General features: G+C 42.7%; 1 protein-coding gene across 2 annotated transcripts; it reads left to right on the plus strand.

The window, feature by feature from the left end:
* The first annotated feature begins 4,836 nt into the window (after positions 1-4,836).
* si:ch211-63o20.7 (uncharacterized protein LOC566836 homolog) lies at positions 4,837-13,240 on the plus strand. 2 transcript variants are annotated; one of them, XM_037086924.1, is made up of 4 exons: positions 4,837-5,003; positions 5,333-6,086; positions 6,681-6,906; positions 11,546-13,240. In XM_037086924.1, the coding sequence occupies exons 2-4, from the start codon at positions 5,352-5,354 to the stop codon at positions 11,782-11,784; spliced, it is 1,200 nt and encodes a 399-aa protein (XP_036942819.1). In that variant the 5' UTR covers positions 4,837-5,003; positions 5,333-5,351; the 3' UTR covers positions 11,785-13,240. The 2 variants fall into 2 exon arrangements, with proteins under 2 accessions (XP_036942819.1, XP_036942820.1); XM_037086925.1 differs by lacking the exon at positions 4,837-5,003 and adding an exon at positions 5,089-5,223.
* Positions 13,241-14,443: the final 1,203 nt, after the last annotated feature.

Raw genomic sequence — 14,443 nt, forward strand, 5'->3', positions numbered from 1 at the left:
TGCAGTGAAAATATTAATTGTAAATCAGTTCAAAGTTGTGAAAATAGAAATACTCAACAACAGTACATGTACTTCAAAATTGAAGTTAAATACACTACTTCATTTCATTTCTTCTATTTCAGGTTAAATACAACTGAGGTAGGGACTGAAACCTCCACAAGGAGACTCAAAACTCATCAAAAATAGACCCACGTCTCTTTGTGGAGGACAAACCACAAAAACAACACCTCAACAAACAAACAGACACACGAAAAACAATAAAAACCTCCACAAACACACAAAACCTCTTCAAACAAAAACCTCTGAAAACCACAAAACCTCTAAAAACAAACAAAACCTTTAAAAACACACAAAACCTCTAAAAACAAACAAAACCTCTAAAAACAAACAAAACCTCTAAAAACAAACAAAACCTTTAAAAACACACAAAACCTCTAAAAACAAGCAAAACCTTTAAAAACACACAAAACCTCTAAAAACAAACAAAACCTCCAAAAACAAATAAACAAACATAAAAAGACACAAAACCTCTTCAAACACTCAAAACCTCCAAAAACAAACATAAAAACACACAAAACCACCACAAAGAGACATCAAACTACCACTGCTCCTCTTTCTCTTCCTGCAGGTGACGGACGAGCAGTCAGGACCAAGACGAGCCACAACAGCAGCCTGAAGCAGGAAATCTGAGCATCTGAATCTCTGTCTTCTGATGAAACTCCTTCAGGTTTTGCAGTTGTTTGCTGATTTCGGTTTCACCTGCTCAGACAGTGAGCACTGTTGTCTTTACTGGCTAATTACACAATCAGCCCTTTTTTTGAATTACACTCTGTATTTAATCCTGCTCAGCCCTGATTTTTAAAGAACGTGTTGAGTCTTTAGATGGAGTCCAGTGTCTCCTCTTGGTGACATTGTAAAAGCTTTAACCATATTTGATATATACTTTTTTTTCTACAACGGAGACCAGGGTTTACATCACCGTCATTATCTATTCCTTTTTTGGGAATGATTGATTTAGGAACAGGCCCATGTGTTGTTTAATGATGTCTGAGTAGGTCAGCCTCTCTCCATCTCTTATCACATGAATGAAGCTAACAGCAGCTCAGTGAGAGACTATAACGTTTTACCAGCAGCTGATATGAAATATAGCTGAAGTGCTGCCTGTGTTATCACCACACAGACAGATAAAAAGTCATTCTGAGCAGCTAAAATAGTTTATATGCTCATTATGCATCCTCATTGTAGTCTGCACTGAATGGTTTCTGTGTGTTTGTCTCAGTAAATGTTTGGTTTACTTGTACGGGGGATCAGGAGCGTTATTTAAAATGTTTAATCTGATACAGTTACTTATTTTAAAAAAAAGTAGTCAAGGTAAAACTGTATGCTCATCTAAACCAGGGAATAAAACATCACTGTTCACTGTGGCTTTCAAATAAGTAAATTCATTTAATGCATTTTTTTATCTATAGCTGATTATATATAGCCTTTTCTCTATTCTGTCTTTCAGATGCTGTTTAAATGTCTTATGTTTTAATTTTGATTAATTTCAATGTCTCTGAATGGATTGAATTCGATTTGAATAAACTTGCCTAAGTGAGGTTTTATTTGACTGAAGGTTTTTAGATCTAAACCTTTAGATTTCTAAACTGTGTTTTAACTAGTACTAAATCCGAAAGGCGTTTTAGTCAGGATGGTTTACAGGCTCCTCCTCAGCACGCACCAGGCATTGTCAGATTTTCCTCTGAATGCTAATGTGATCACAGCAAAGGAAAGTGTGTGTGTGTGTGTGTGTGTGTGTGTGTGTGTGTGTGGCTTGTGGTTCGCACTGATAGTGCTCAAGCCCTAATAATACAGAAATTAAATCAAAGTGTTGAGAATTTGATATTTTAATTTGGTCCTTGGATGTAGCAGCAGCACCACTCATACACACTTGTGTTACAGCAGATCCAGTGGAGAGCATTCAGGGGACGAGAAAATGACAGTTGCTGCAAAAGAGTTATAATTCACAGTTGTTGATTTCTGGCATCCATTGGTCAAAACTGAAGTCACATCGTGGAAACAGAAGTTAATGTAGCTCATAATGTGAAACAGTTTTCACACAAAGTGCTTTAAATGACCACATTTCTGATTCGTACCCCACCACCTGCAAAACATTATGTATATGCATATTTTCAAACACCAGCACAGTTTTGAAAAAAGCTAAAATAAATGATTAATGGGGCGAGTCGGGAGAACAGAGGCTTTGTCCTCGCTGCAGCGGCTCTGGGTTTGAGTCCTGGTCTAACCTGTCATCTCTGAAGCTGTCCTGTCAATAAAGACATACAAGGACCAAATATTGTTCAGTGCACAAATGAAAGCCTACATATGTGTCCTGTTTCAGTGACCGTTGTTGCCAGGGTGACAGTCAGTGGACAGGTTTCGACTGATGCTTGGTAGCAAAAACTGTAAATGTGACACATGTCCAGGAGATTCTTTATATCAAGATCACATTCTTCAAACCAGAGACATAAATAAGAATTGTCCCACTTTTGCTGCTGTGGTCACTCTGCTTTGGAAATAACTTATTCTACTGTAAATGTTTGTGAATGAAGACTGAATGTGAAGCAGCTGGACAAATACCAGAAGGAGGGGAGGTGAGGCCTCTCTGATCTTTACTGTTTGATATTCTGTATGTGCTCTATTCTGAGATCTTTCAGCACAGAGTTGGAGTTCCAGCAACAGTGCTGCCAGCAGTAACAGCAACAGTTGTAGTGCTGCTCTTTACAAAACAAAGGTAGGTCTGACTTGTTCTGTCAGTGTGGAATGCATGCAGGAAAAAAAACCCTTCGGAACAATTAAAGTCCATCTGCAACAGAACCTGTCAGACCGAGTCAGAACAGATCTCTGGACCAATCACAAGCCTCGCTCTCGTTGTCGAGGGGGAAACCATTTGATGCATCCAGACTCCTCTTTGCAACACTCTCTGTCACTATCTCCTGTTTGCACCAGATCTCTCTGTGATGATGTGAGACTTTGATCCAACACGGTTCTTACACACCTGCTCAGATAAATCATGGCTGCCTCCTCCATTCAGTGCTGTTTCTTTTTTATTTTGCACATTTACATGTGGCTTTGTTTCACAAACAATGTCTACATCGTTGTTTTCTTCACACAAACATTCAAAACACAAAAGACTTTCAGAGAAAGGCAAAGCTCCTAACACAAAGAGCTTGGCAAAAAGGTTTTGTTGACTTGTCTGGTCGAAAAACGGCAGCGCTCCAAAGACAGAACAGGTGAAGTCACCGTCTCCTCTCTGACATTATGGTCCTCCAGGCAGACGGCCTGGGCACAATGTGGTGTTTTAAAGTTCTCCGTCTGTCAGCTTTTCTCTCCTCCACTGTCCTGGGAGCTGCATCCTTCCTCCTGCTCCACTGACCGAGTCACATGAGTCCATGTTGCCATGGAGGTGTTGGAGCAAGGGTGCTGTCTTGTGATCTAGGATAAAGTCAAACGCAATTGTAAAGAAATGTCACAAAAGTGAACAATTTGTGCAGTGACACCAGCTGACACATCTTATTGTCATCACCTCAGCAGTGACAGGGAAAAAACAGCTGATGCACAAAGTGTGACACGGTTGAAGCTTCTGGCCTGAGACTGATGAGGCAGCAACAGGTTGTTGCTGCAGCTTTCTGAATAAGGATCTGATAGTAACCAACCACCGTGTGACCTTACAGGCCTGCAGCTTTGAGGAGAATCATCTGACGGGCGATAAAGTGAGGTGTGTCTTTGCTGATGGAGCCATTCCCAACAGTTTCTCTCAGTCAAGGCTACTTTCTGTTTGGGGCAGCTAAAGGACACAAACAGAAGCTGGTCCAGTGTCCCTTTTTTCCCAACTTGGCAACCCTACTGCGTCACGTCTGACAAGCCCTGTAGGCTCGCTTGAAGACTTTAGCATTTAATTAACATGTTGTTATCCCTTCAGATACATGCTTCATGACTGTTTCCATACCTTTAATTACATTAACCCATCTGATGGTACGTGTTGCCAGATCTCACAACAGAAACAAGCAAGCGGACCTATGAAAACAAGCCCAAAACATGCGGCTTCTCTGGTTGTGGTAAAAAAAAAAAATAATAAATTTGAGATTATTACACTTTGCAGGCTTTTGTATCGTCCCCCACTACTGGCTGAATCCATTCCTTTATACCGGCTTCTTTCTCACAGTTTTTGTTCCTGCCATTGTTTGTTAAAAAGATCATCAGATCCTCAGTCCCGCGAATTTCATTTAAATGTCTGTCACTCAAGTGTTGCCGGAAAATAAACAGACCGACCCACTCTGCCTCTGATTGACAACGTTTGTTGCAATCAGGGTCAGAGCCAATCAGAGGCAGGATGCTGGGGGAAACTCTGTTGTCGCCATGGCGACCTGTGTGTCTGGGGATTCCCTTGGCTCCGCCCCCTAACCCCCCAATCCAGCAAGAAAACAAACTGTCCTGCGTTTAAATAACATCGAATATATCTGCTTGACAACTCATGGAGCTGGGAGCAAACCCAACTCAGCAACAACACTTTGACAACAAGCCCATAAAAACCCGCAACCCGCGACTACCAATATTTATGAGCGACATTACAGAAAAACAAGCCCAAAGTGTTTTATAATCAGCGGACCTGGCAACTGAATACGTGACGTCACACCAGCTACAGCAGTTGTAACGTGTGGTGGGCGTGGCTTTGACAATTCGAATCGACTCATGTTGCAATCTACCGCTCTGCTGCAAACCAATCACAACGCGCGGTGGAATTCCCGTAGCCAATCACGATGCACGCTCGCACACAGAGCGGGACTCTCCGAATTTAGACGCGGAAGTCAAGTCGCAGTTGTTCACGGATACTTTATCGAAGTTGTTTATCGACAACAAAAAAAGGCCAGATTAATCGAAGATGGCGTTAGACGGCTCGACCACCGAGTAGATTATAGATTCATGTGGATTAATCGCTGGTGATGGTGGATGAATTCTCACGGGTGAGTCCAGAGCTCGGTCTGAAACAGAGCTTTGTTTTTCGCTTCCCCTTTAACGTTAAAGCCGCTGAGGCTCCTGACGGCACCGTGTTACATTCAGCTGCACCTGGACTCGTCAGTTTAATCAGTTTGTGTGTTAAATATTTGTGTTTAAGCTGAATTTGATAGAGATGGCTGGACAAGATAAAGCTAACGGTAGCAACGGCAGCGCCTGTCGTTAACGGTAAGTTAGCTAGTTGTGAAGTGAGACGTTAGCGTGTCGCGTCCCGGCTGTGTTTGATTAAACATCCGGTTTGATTGATCTTGCTGACGTCAGTTGTCTGTCACCGCAGGCTGCAGCTCCGGTGACAGATGGAAGAGCTCTACACGCTGGAGAAGGAGGTCGGACGGGGCAGCTATGGCGTGGTCTTTGAGGGACATATGGCCAGAACGGGGCAGAGGGTGGCGATCAAGCGGCTTCCCTGCAGCAACCCGGAGTGCATTGAACTGTACCTGCAGGAGCTGTGGGCCATGAGATCCACAGCCAAGAACCATGTGAATGTCATCGCACTCCACAGTTGCCTCCTGCAGACGGGGCCGAGGAGCCTGAAGCCCCTAAAATCAGGGAAGCTGCCTCTACCTCTGGTCGAGAGTGTGTTGAAGGGCAGTGTAGTCCGAGCACAGCAAGGTCAAGAGAGGGACAACTCACAATCGAGCACCCAGAGGAGTGTTAACTCTGTCTCCAGACTTCAGGACAGGACCAACACAGTCTCGGCTAGGTCCAAGCTCCAGGACAAGGAGCAATCAAATGCATCTACAACCCCACAGAGGCCGCAGAACAGAGCCAGGAAGAGACCGGCCCAGAGGGAGGAAGAGCAGCCGGAGCCCCTGCGCTGCCTGGCCCTGTGGCTCGTCATGGAGTACTGCGATGGGGGAGACTTGAATCAGTACCTGCTCTCCAGTCCACCTGATGCCCAGCGTAACCTCAGTGTGGTGCAACAGCTCTGCAGTGCCGTGGCCTTCCTGCATTGCCTGGGTATCACCCACCGAGACCTGAAGCCTGACAATGTGCTGGTCTGTGTGACACCCAAAGGCCCTGTTGTCAAGGTGGGGAGATTGTTGTGACGCCATGATGTTTACATCAGATGATGTGGCATCATCCGGGAATCTGTTCAAATTTGAAAGCATCACATGATTTAATAGTTTTTTTCTCTCAGGAGGTGTTTTGTTTACACAGCAGAAATGTACAATTAGAACACGAAATACTAAAATAATATTCATCAGGTTCATGTCAGGTGCTTTAAAAATAAAAGTATCTACTGAGAATAGTCTGGAAATATGAGTCACATAGTGTGGCCAGATACATTTTGAAGTAGGTCCAAAGTCCAACTTGACATATATAAATGTATTGTTATATGGTTCCAGCAATTATAACCAGTAGATATTTGTGAAGCCGGAATCAGAAAGTATTCATCGTTTTTACTTACTAAACTAAGATGAAGTTTATCACTGATGAAGGAGACGATCAGAATAGTTGGTGATTAGTTTCTGTTGAAGTACCTTCGATAAATTGAGCTGTTGTTTCAGCTCAGCTGTATCAAGACATGCAGGCCTAGAGGAGAAGACAAGTTTCTACATGTCTGTGTCAACACAAAGCAAACTGTATTTCTATTTCAGTGATTGTTCCTGTCCATTCTCTAGGTGGCAGACTTTGGTCTGAGCAAGATGAGTGAAGGTCTGTTGGATGGAGACCTGACGAGGCAGCACTTCTCCTCCACCTGTGGCTCTGACTTCTACATGGCTCCGGAGGTGTGGGGTGGACTGACCTACACAGCCCAGGCTGACATCTTCTCCCTGGGTGTGATGTTCTGGGCTGTCCTGGAGAGAATCACCTTTGTGGAAGAAGGGACCACGCAGGAACAGCTGGGTAAGTGTCCAGTGTTGGTGTCAGTAGAGTAGACTGCAAATCGAGAACACCTGATGGCTTCTTTGCTGGAAAAAAAACCAAAAAACAGATGAGCAACCAAAGCACCTGGATCAGAACAGTGGAGATACAACCCTACAATCCACATGAATATACAGATATGTGAGCACAGAGTCAGTCAGTATCATGGGGCAGTGGTCACATGTTGGGTAACACATCACGGAGGCCTGTCATGTTGTATCCTGCTCACTGAAAGGTTTGAGTGTGTGGTCGGGCAGGTTTATGACTCATCGCACAGAATCGAGTTTGACTTAATTAACTTGCACATATTAAAAATGTCAGATTTAATGCATCACACATTCATCACTCATGGGTGGTACAATCATAAATCTAAATGGCGACAGATTAATGATTTATGCTATGTAGATTTTCATATGAATTAAAGTGGCGCTGTGTCTCATAATACAAGCTGACAGTATGTTATTCAACCTTTGCTGATCCAAAAGTTCTGTTGATGGCAACGTTGGAGATGCTAGTTTCTTTGGAATCTAATGTATTATTATTATTCTTTTTATTATCGTTCTTATTTTGAATCTGACCCGGGGATTTGTTTAATATCACTCTACATTTATTGGAGATCAGTTACATTTTGATGCTAATGCGATGATGTGGTGGTGTTTGTACAGATTGTGATGTAGTGAGCTGTCTGCACGGCCATTTAAAGCAGCTTCTATGTTGCAGTGCTTGCTTTAGATTCTTACAAAGTGCTGCAGTAAATCTAATTTTAGAATAGAAGAAAATGAACACTCAAGCAAAAATGCTGTTAAAGACTTGGGAACACATCTTCAACAAACATCACTGTCAGTAAGCTACATTGTTGGCACGTTGCAGATCAGTTTCACAACACTTACCTCATACATCTTCACAGCCCTTGGATACAGATGCATGACGTGCACTGATATTGTGACATTTATGTTATACACTGTCTACTTGTTGAATTAGAGCTGAGCAGTGTGGCTGATAATATAAAGCCATGTTGTTTTCATGGACCTAACGTGCACAACATCTACTCTGGTGCACTTGGTTTGCAATCTGCTACTCAAAGCAGAACGCAGAAAACAAGTTCTGCAGCGGTTACAAGAGGAAGGAAACGGTTTCAACACAGATATTATTAGAGCTGTTGAATATGAAACCATCCAACTTCAATCACTAAGTCTCTACTTCTTACTCTCAGCTGTGCGTAAACACCAGGTTAGGAACTTTTGTGTGAAATGTGAACTTTTAGCTGTTATCTTATCGGCCATGAGGAGCAGGTAATTATCCGTTAACGTATTGGCTGAAAAAAAATCCATATCTCAGCTTGTACTTTGGCTCAACAAATCTCACCAGCAGGCAGAAGATTTCTCTCTCCACAAAGCTTCACAGCAGCTTGGGCTGCACATCTCAAAGTCATTTCTTTAATTTATGGTCGGCTGCCTTAACGATCGATTATCGAATCATCATCAATGAAATATGTTTTTAATGTTTTTCCCTCAGCAAACTGTTTCAACCACTGACGTGATCTGATGGGAAATCACAGTCGGCCACATTAGGAGTTAAAAGAACAGATAAAGTCAAACACCAAGTTAGTTGAGTGATGAATAACACAAAATAATGACTTGATTTAAATTACTGAGCTTCTGTCTGTCGCTGTTCAACAACTGACAACAGAGTTCAACTAATACTGAAGTCACATCAGTTTGTGTAAAATGTCTTTTCATATTTTCTACATTACAGATTACTTGTGTTTTGATCAAAAACACTTTCTTCTGTGTTGTATTTGTATATATTTAAAAAGCAAATATCTGTAAACTGCTATTGTAAGATACTTCTTGATGTATCTGTGCCTGATCTCTTATCGTCCATGAAGACATTTATAATTGCTTATATAATGCCAATTAATCATGATGAGCTTGCTAATTTTCTTCTGCTGTTGGTTGCGCGCTAACTGTGATGCTAAACGATGCTAAATTATTCTATACATTGAACAAATACTGACGTCCAGATCAAATATGTGAGTACTTAGAGACCGCCTGAGTGACTTGGACCCATAAAGTCTGCAAAAACTTCGATACACGCAAGAAGAAGCACTTTGCCAGTATAGCTCTGCAGAACACCATTTAGATTTTAATCTTTTTCTTCTTTTAATGTCCTATTTCCTGTTGGAATCCCCTCGTGGCCACAGGATGAGGAAGCGTCTTAATGGACGCAGGGCTCAGTTCTGCTCTGCACTCCACTGTCAGAGAATAATGTAATGGCTGTAATACAGACGTCTCTTTTTATTCACAAAAAACTGCGTCCAGCCAGAGCTGATCTGGAGGCAGGAGGGTGTGAACCATCATCCCCAAGTTTAGGTCCTCACAACCTCCCTGAGTCACCCATACTCCATTAGGCTGAGTGAATACGCTCTGATCGGAGCAGAGAGGGGTTCCAGTCACTGCTACGGGAAAATGGAATTTAGCGTCCATGATCACAATCCTCTTTGTCAGTGAGTAAATGGGGGAGAGGCAGCGGGAGGCTTTTCCCAGACAGATAAAACGGTCCATTATTTGACTTTGTCCTCTCTCAGCACCCACACAGTTATTTGACGAGGCAGGGAAGCTCAGAGGATGAAGTCGAGGAGGAAAACACAACCTCCAGTGTTTGTCCTTGTTGAGGTGCAGAGCTGGAAGCAGTGTTTGCTTTTATCTCCGTCAGGTTTGGAAATCAGAGCTGTTCTGTGACCAGTCGTGCACTTGACTGAAGTGTTTCTGTGAGGCTTCATCATCGCAGGAAAAAGGCTCGGACTCACATCATATGTGTGTTACTCACTCCACTCCTTTAAAATTAATCTAAAGACGAAGGACCATAATCAACCTGCTGATTAAGTAACAACTGATGCATTTTAATTACTTTCCCAGATTATCCTCTGAGTCTTTGAGTTGCTACATTTTAGGGATGCAACTCATGATTCTTTTCTCCTTATTAATCTACTAATTCTTTTCAATCAATCATTTAGTCTAGAACATGTCAAACAAAGACAAATGAGCACTTCAGGTCATTAGAGCCTAAAGTTTTTATCTTTCTTAATTATTCTGATCAGCAGCCAAAACCCCAAAGTATTAATCTTATAATGGTGTGAAAGAACGAAGAGCAAGTTCATCTGGGTACTTCAACTTTACACAACTTATGTGTCAGATCTATTTCCAGATTGTATATAATATTGTTTGTTATTTTATTCATATTCCTGAGAAAATGTCTCCTTAAGCCACCAGAAGAAGTCACTGTGTGTGGCCTCGGGAACAAACAAGTGTATTTTAGGGCTGGGTACCAAACGCTGGTTCTACTGGGTAGTTCCTGAACCAGCAGGACGTGCAGAGAGGGTTGACTGCTGCATCACTTTGAGTTTAGCTCAGCTGATAAAGAGTATGTTAGCCACAGCACACGACCTGAGGTGAGACTCCTTTATATCCTTCAAGTTATCAAAACATTTCGATAAAGGTCCACATACCTCAAAGGATTCGGACTCACCTCCCTGCAGTAACACACCAGTACTGGACAACCTGAGGACGAGACTCAATCAACCGTCCTGCTGCAGAAAGTCACATAAATTGTTCCTTGACAGACAGCAACTTAGCAAATAACACATTTAGGAACAACATCTGGTAGTTTTGTCTTCTCTGTTTTTCCTCTACCAGGTGTGTGTTTTTACGTAACGCACCGACACATTCAGTTTGGTTCTGTTCTGGTGTCTGCAGTTTAACACTCGACACTTAAGTGCATGTTTGGTTGTAATCAGGTAATCAGGCAAGTGCCCCTCTTCTGAAACATGTCAGCACGCAGCACAACTCTGAAGTTCACACTTAATACTCACAGCAGCATTCAGAGCAGCTGTGAGTCACATCAGGACCTGCAGCGTCACACCAACTGTTCGAAGCTGACAGCAGTTATTAAACACAACAGTGGTCACAGGTTGGACTCATCACGAGAATGATCAGATGATGTCGCATTATTAAAAGCAAAGGTTTAATATATTTCATTATATTGGCACGGTTATGATATAATACATCCGCTGTGATTTTTATGAGATCTGCAACATAAATAAATACAGTGGTGACAGATGAAGCTTCATCTAAACAGAAAGAAACTGAAGAAACTGGTGTCAAAGCTGAAGGGACGAGATTTAAACTGAGAAGAGGCCTCAGTGTGTCTGAAGTAACTTCAGGTTAGAAACTGGAAAAATACTCTGATCGTGTTTTATTTACATACAAAAACTACAGTTCAGGCCGATTCAGGATGATTAATGCAAAATAATAAAAATGTCACAGTTGAGTTTATTTATAAAAGGGAAATCTGAAATAGATCTGATATTGTCAACATTTGTGTCCTGTTGATTCAGATAACACCACCTATTGACTGCTATGTGTTGTGTTGCTCACACTGTGTTTTGTCTGTTGATTGTGTTTGTGTTGCTGCTGTTCTTCCACACACTCATCCGGCCCGGTTTTAAGGTCTCTGTCGGCAGTAACCACAATCACTGAGATCAGGAGGCTCCCTGCAGTCTGTGCTGCTGCCGTCAGTCCTAAACGACCTAACCATGTCTTTGCTCGTCTCTCCTCTCGAGGTGCCTATGTGTGTAAGGGCCGCTGGTTGATGCCGCTGGGTGAAGCATTGTGGGAGAACGCCGACCTCCAGCTGTGCATCCCTATGAAGTTCAAGAGAGCCCCCCCGCTGCCGCCCCCTCCCGGTCCAGCCATGTGCACCCTGCTTTTAGACATGCTCGCCGCAGACCCGGATTCTCGGCCCCCAGCAAACCAGCTGGAGGCCAGAGTGCGCTCTGCTCTGAAAGAGGACTCCCGCTGACACAAAGTGGTCTTAACAGACCATAATGGCTGTAATCGCTATAGCCACTACATGGAAATATTGACTGTGGCCCCCCGACTGCAGTGTATCCTACATGTGTAAGCAATAGCCACTTTGTTGCCGCGGGGGGAAGTGGGGATAAGAAATATGTATGATTACGTGGGATTGCAGCAGGTGCTATTTCTGTCACAGAAACAGCAGCTCAATTCATAAACTGGAGAAAACCACATAAAGGGAGCGTTAGTGAAATAGTCGAGGTCTGCTGAGGCTCTGACCAGACACGCAGTGATATTTAAACAAGTCAATATAAAGATCTAGTGGGACTCACTCGGCTGTACTTGACGTCGGCCCCACGCTGTTGCTTGGACCTGGAATGCTTGACACAGAAAATCAATTTCAGTGTGTGTATGTGGCTGAAAATGAAATGTAAGGGATTAGTGCTGCTGCTGTTGGTCTGCACGTCATTGTTTTCTCTGCTTTATTTCAGGTGTTGCATCTGACTTGATTTGTAGACACTGAAGTTTTTACTTGCTAGCATTTAATAGTTTTGTGCTTTTTATCTCTCACGTCTTCAGATCTTCACCACATCAGTGTCACGTGGACCGAACAGATGTAGCAGTAACTTATTGACTCTGTCAGCAACACTGAGGTGATGTTTGAGGTTTGAGTTTGTGGCATTATATGATGAACGCCTGTCAGTATAATTCCCCACAGAGCACAGCCTCCGCATGTACAACAGGTCGGAGCCATTATACAAACACAACAGTCTCAGAAGCCTTTAACTACTTTAAAGGAACAGTTCACCCAGAATGCTGTCACCGTTTACTCCCCGCTGTGTCAGGAGGAAATGCATTAAAATACATGAAAAACAAAACATTTCTGGAGCTTCACAGCAAAAACAGCATAGCAGCATTCTCTTAAGATACTAAAAACATGAAAGCTCATCCAGGAGCCCAGAGATCCCAAACTGATTTGAAAAGATATTTATCTGGTTTTGAAAGCCAGAGTCGTCACTGTTTTCAGTGACTGTGTAGCTGTACATCAGTTTGGGATCTCTTTGGTGACACTGGATGAGCTGCATAGAGACATTTCATGTTTTGTATTCTTTCAGTTGTCTTCAGCTTCTTCAGTTGTTCAGGAGAATGATTCAACACTGTGAAGCTCCAGAGATGTTTTGTGGATTACTTCACCTGACTTGCCATCGATACAGAGCTGAGTAGATGATGACTTGAATTTGTGTTTTTGGGTGAATCTTTTTCTTCCTTTTTCTGCTTTAATACTTTAATACTTTTTCAGGGATGTCGATATATTTCATATTTGCTTTGCACTTGAATTCAAATGACTTGAAAGTTGAAAATGTTTTTTTTTTCTTTAAATGTGTTTATTTTAAAATCCAGTTTTTTGAGTGTTTCTCCAGTTTTCTGTTAAGTCAGTAACATAAAAGACTTAAAGTGAAGCTTACTGTGTTGATATCTGCGCTGAGACTAACGGGACTCGCAGCCTGACGCTCACAGTGACTAACGATCACTAATATTCGTCCCCTCGTGAACAGGAAATTAAAGCCAGGGATTAAGGTTGTTGCTGATCATATCCACGCTGTGTCCGCAGCATTTATTACTGCTCATCAGTCTTAGTCATTGACAGTCCGTATCTCAGACAACTACTTCTTTACTCACACGCCCAAAAAAAAAAAGGATGTTTTATAACATGAACTTGACTGTTATTGATGTAAAATTCATACCATGCAGTAAAACAAGGCCTTCATGATAAAACAACAGTCTAGCGTTAGCATAAAGTAACTCTGGTCTTGTTGTAGTGAGACGACTGAGCTCGGTCGTGTCTGTGGAGTTACAGCAGGAGAGATTTGAGACGGTGAGCTCATCTGACCTCGCTGCTCCGGCTCAGTGAGGTCGTCTCTGACAGATCTGTGACCTTTACAGGTGTGATGACTCCTCGCTGCTCTGCCGCTCCGCCGACACCTCACTCACAACCTCTGACCACCTCTGAAGACAGTTTAGAGGAATTTATGGGCCGGACGTTTCTGGCTGAATGTCTCACAAGTACAGGGGTAAAAATGTCTTTGTATAGATTCATGATCGGCGTATTTGGTCTGATGAGGGATTTGGGAGATTATACAGGTTGAAGGTGTTTAACTTGAGCAGTTTGAGTTGTGGTCCTTTTTTATGGAGGGCTAGCAGCAGTTAGAGGCATTAACTTGTACTGCAGAAGGCTTTTACACCCTTCAGCTGAACTGAACTGAGAACAGCAGATTCAGTCGCCCATGTCTCAGAATGTGAACTGCATTAGAAAGGGATCAATTTCAGTGTCTACAAATGGGCGTGTGAGGACTGTACAGAGAGAGGGCACTAACTAAAAATGTAATTATAAATGTGGAGTAACTCAGTCGCAGTGTGACCTCCATGACCTGAGGCCTGCAGCTGTGACGCAGGTTTGAATCCCACTTTACTACAGAGAAAAAGAGCAAGTGGCTGCAGAGGCACTTGTGTTCAAGTGCAATGAAGTACAATAAAGCACCCGGTCTAATCTTTTAATCGCCTCTGACTGATGACGAGCCATTATTAACAACAGAAACCTCATGGAGGAGTAGAACCTGTGCAGCATCACAGGCCTCCATCCTCTCTCCTCTCTCACTCAGGTA

This window comes from Acanthopagrus latus, chromosome 22 (genome assembly GCF_904848185.1).
Source record: "Acanthopagrus latus isolate v.2019 chromosome 22, fAcaLat1.1, whole genome shotgun sequence".
Taxonomy (NCBI): Eukaryota; Metazoa; Chordata; class Actinopteri; order Spariformes; family Sparidae; genus Acanthopagrus; species Acanthopagrus latus.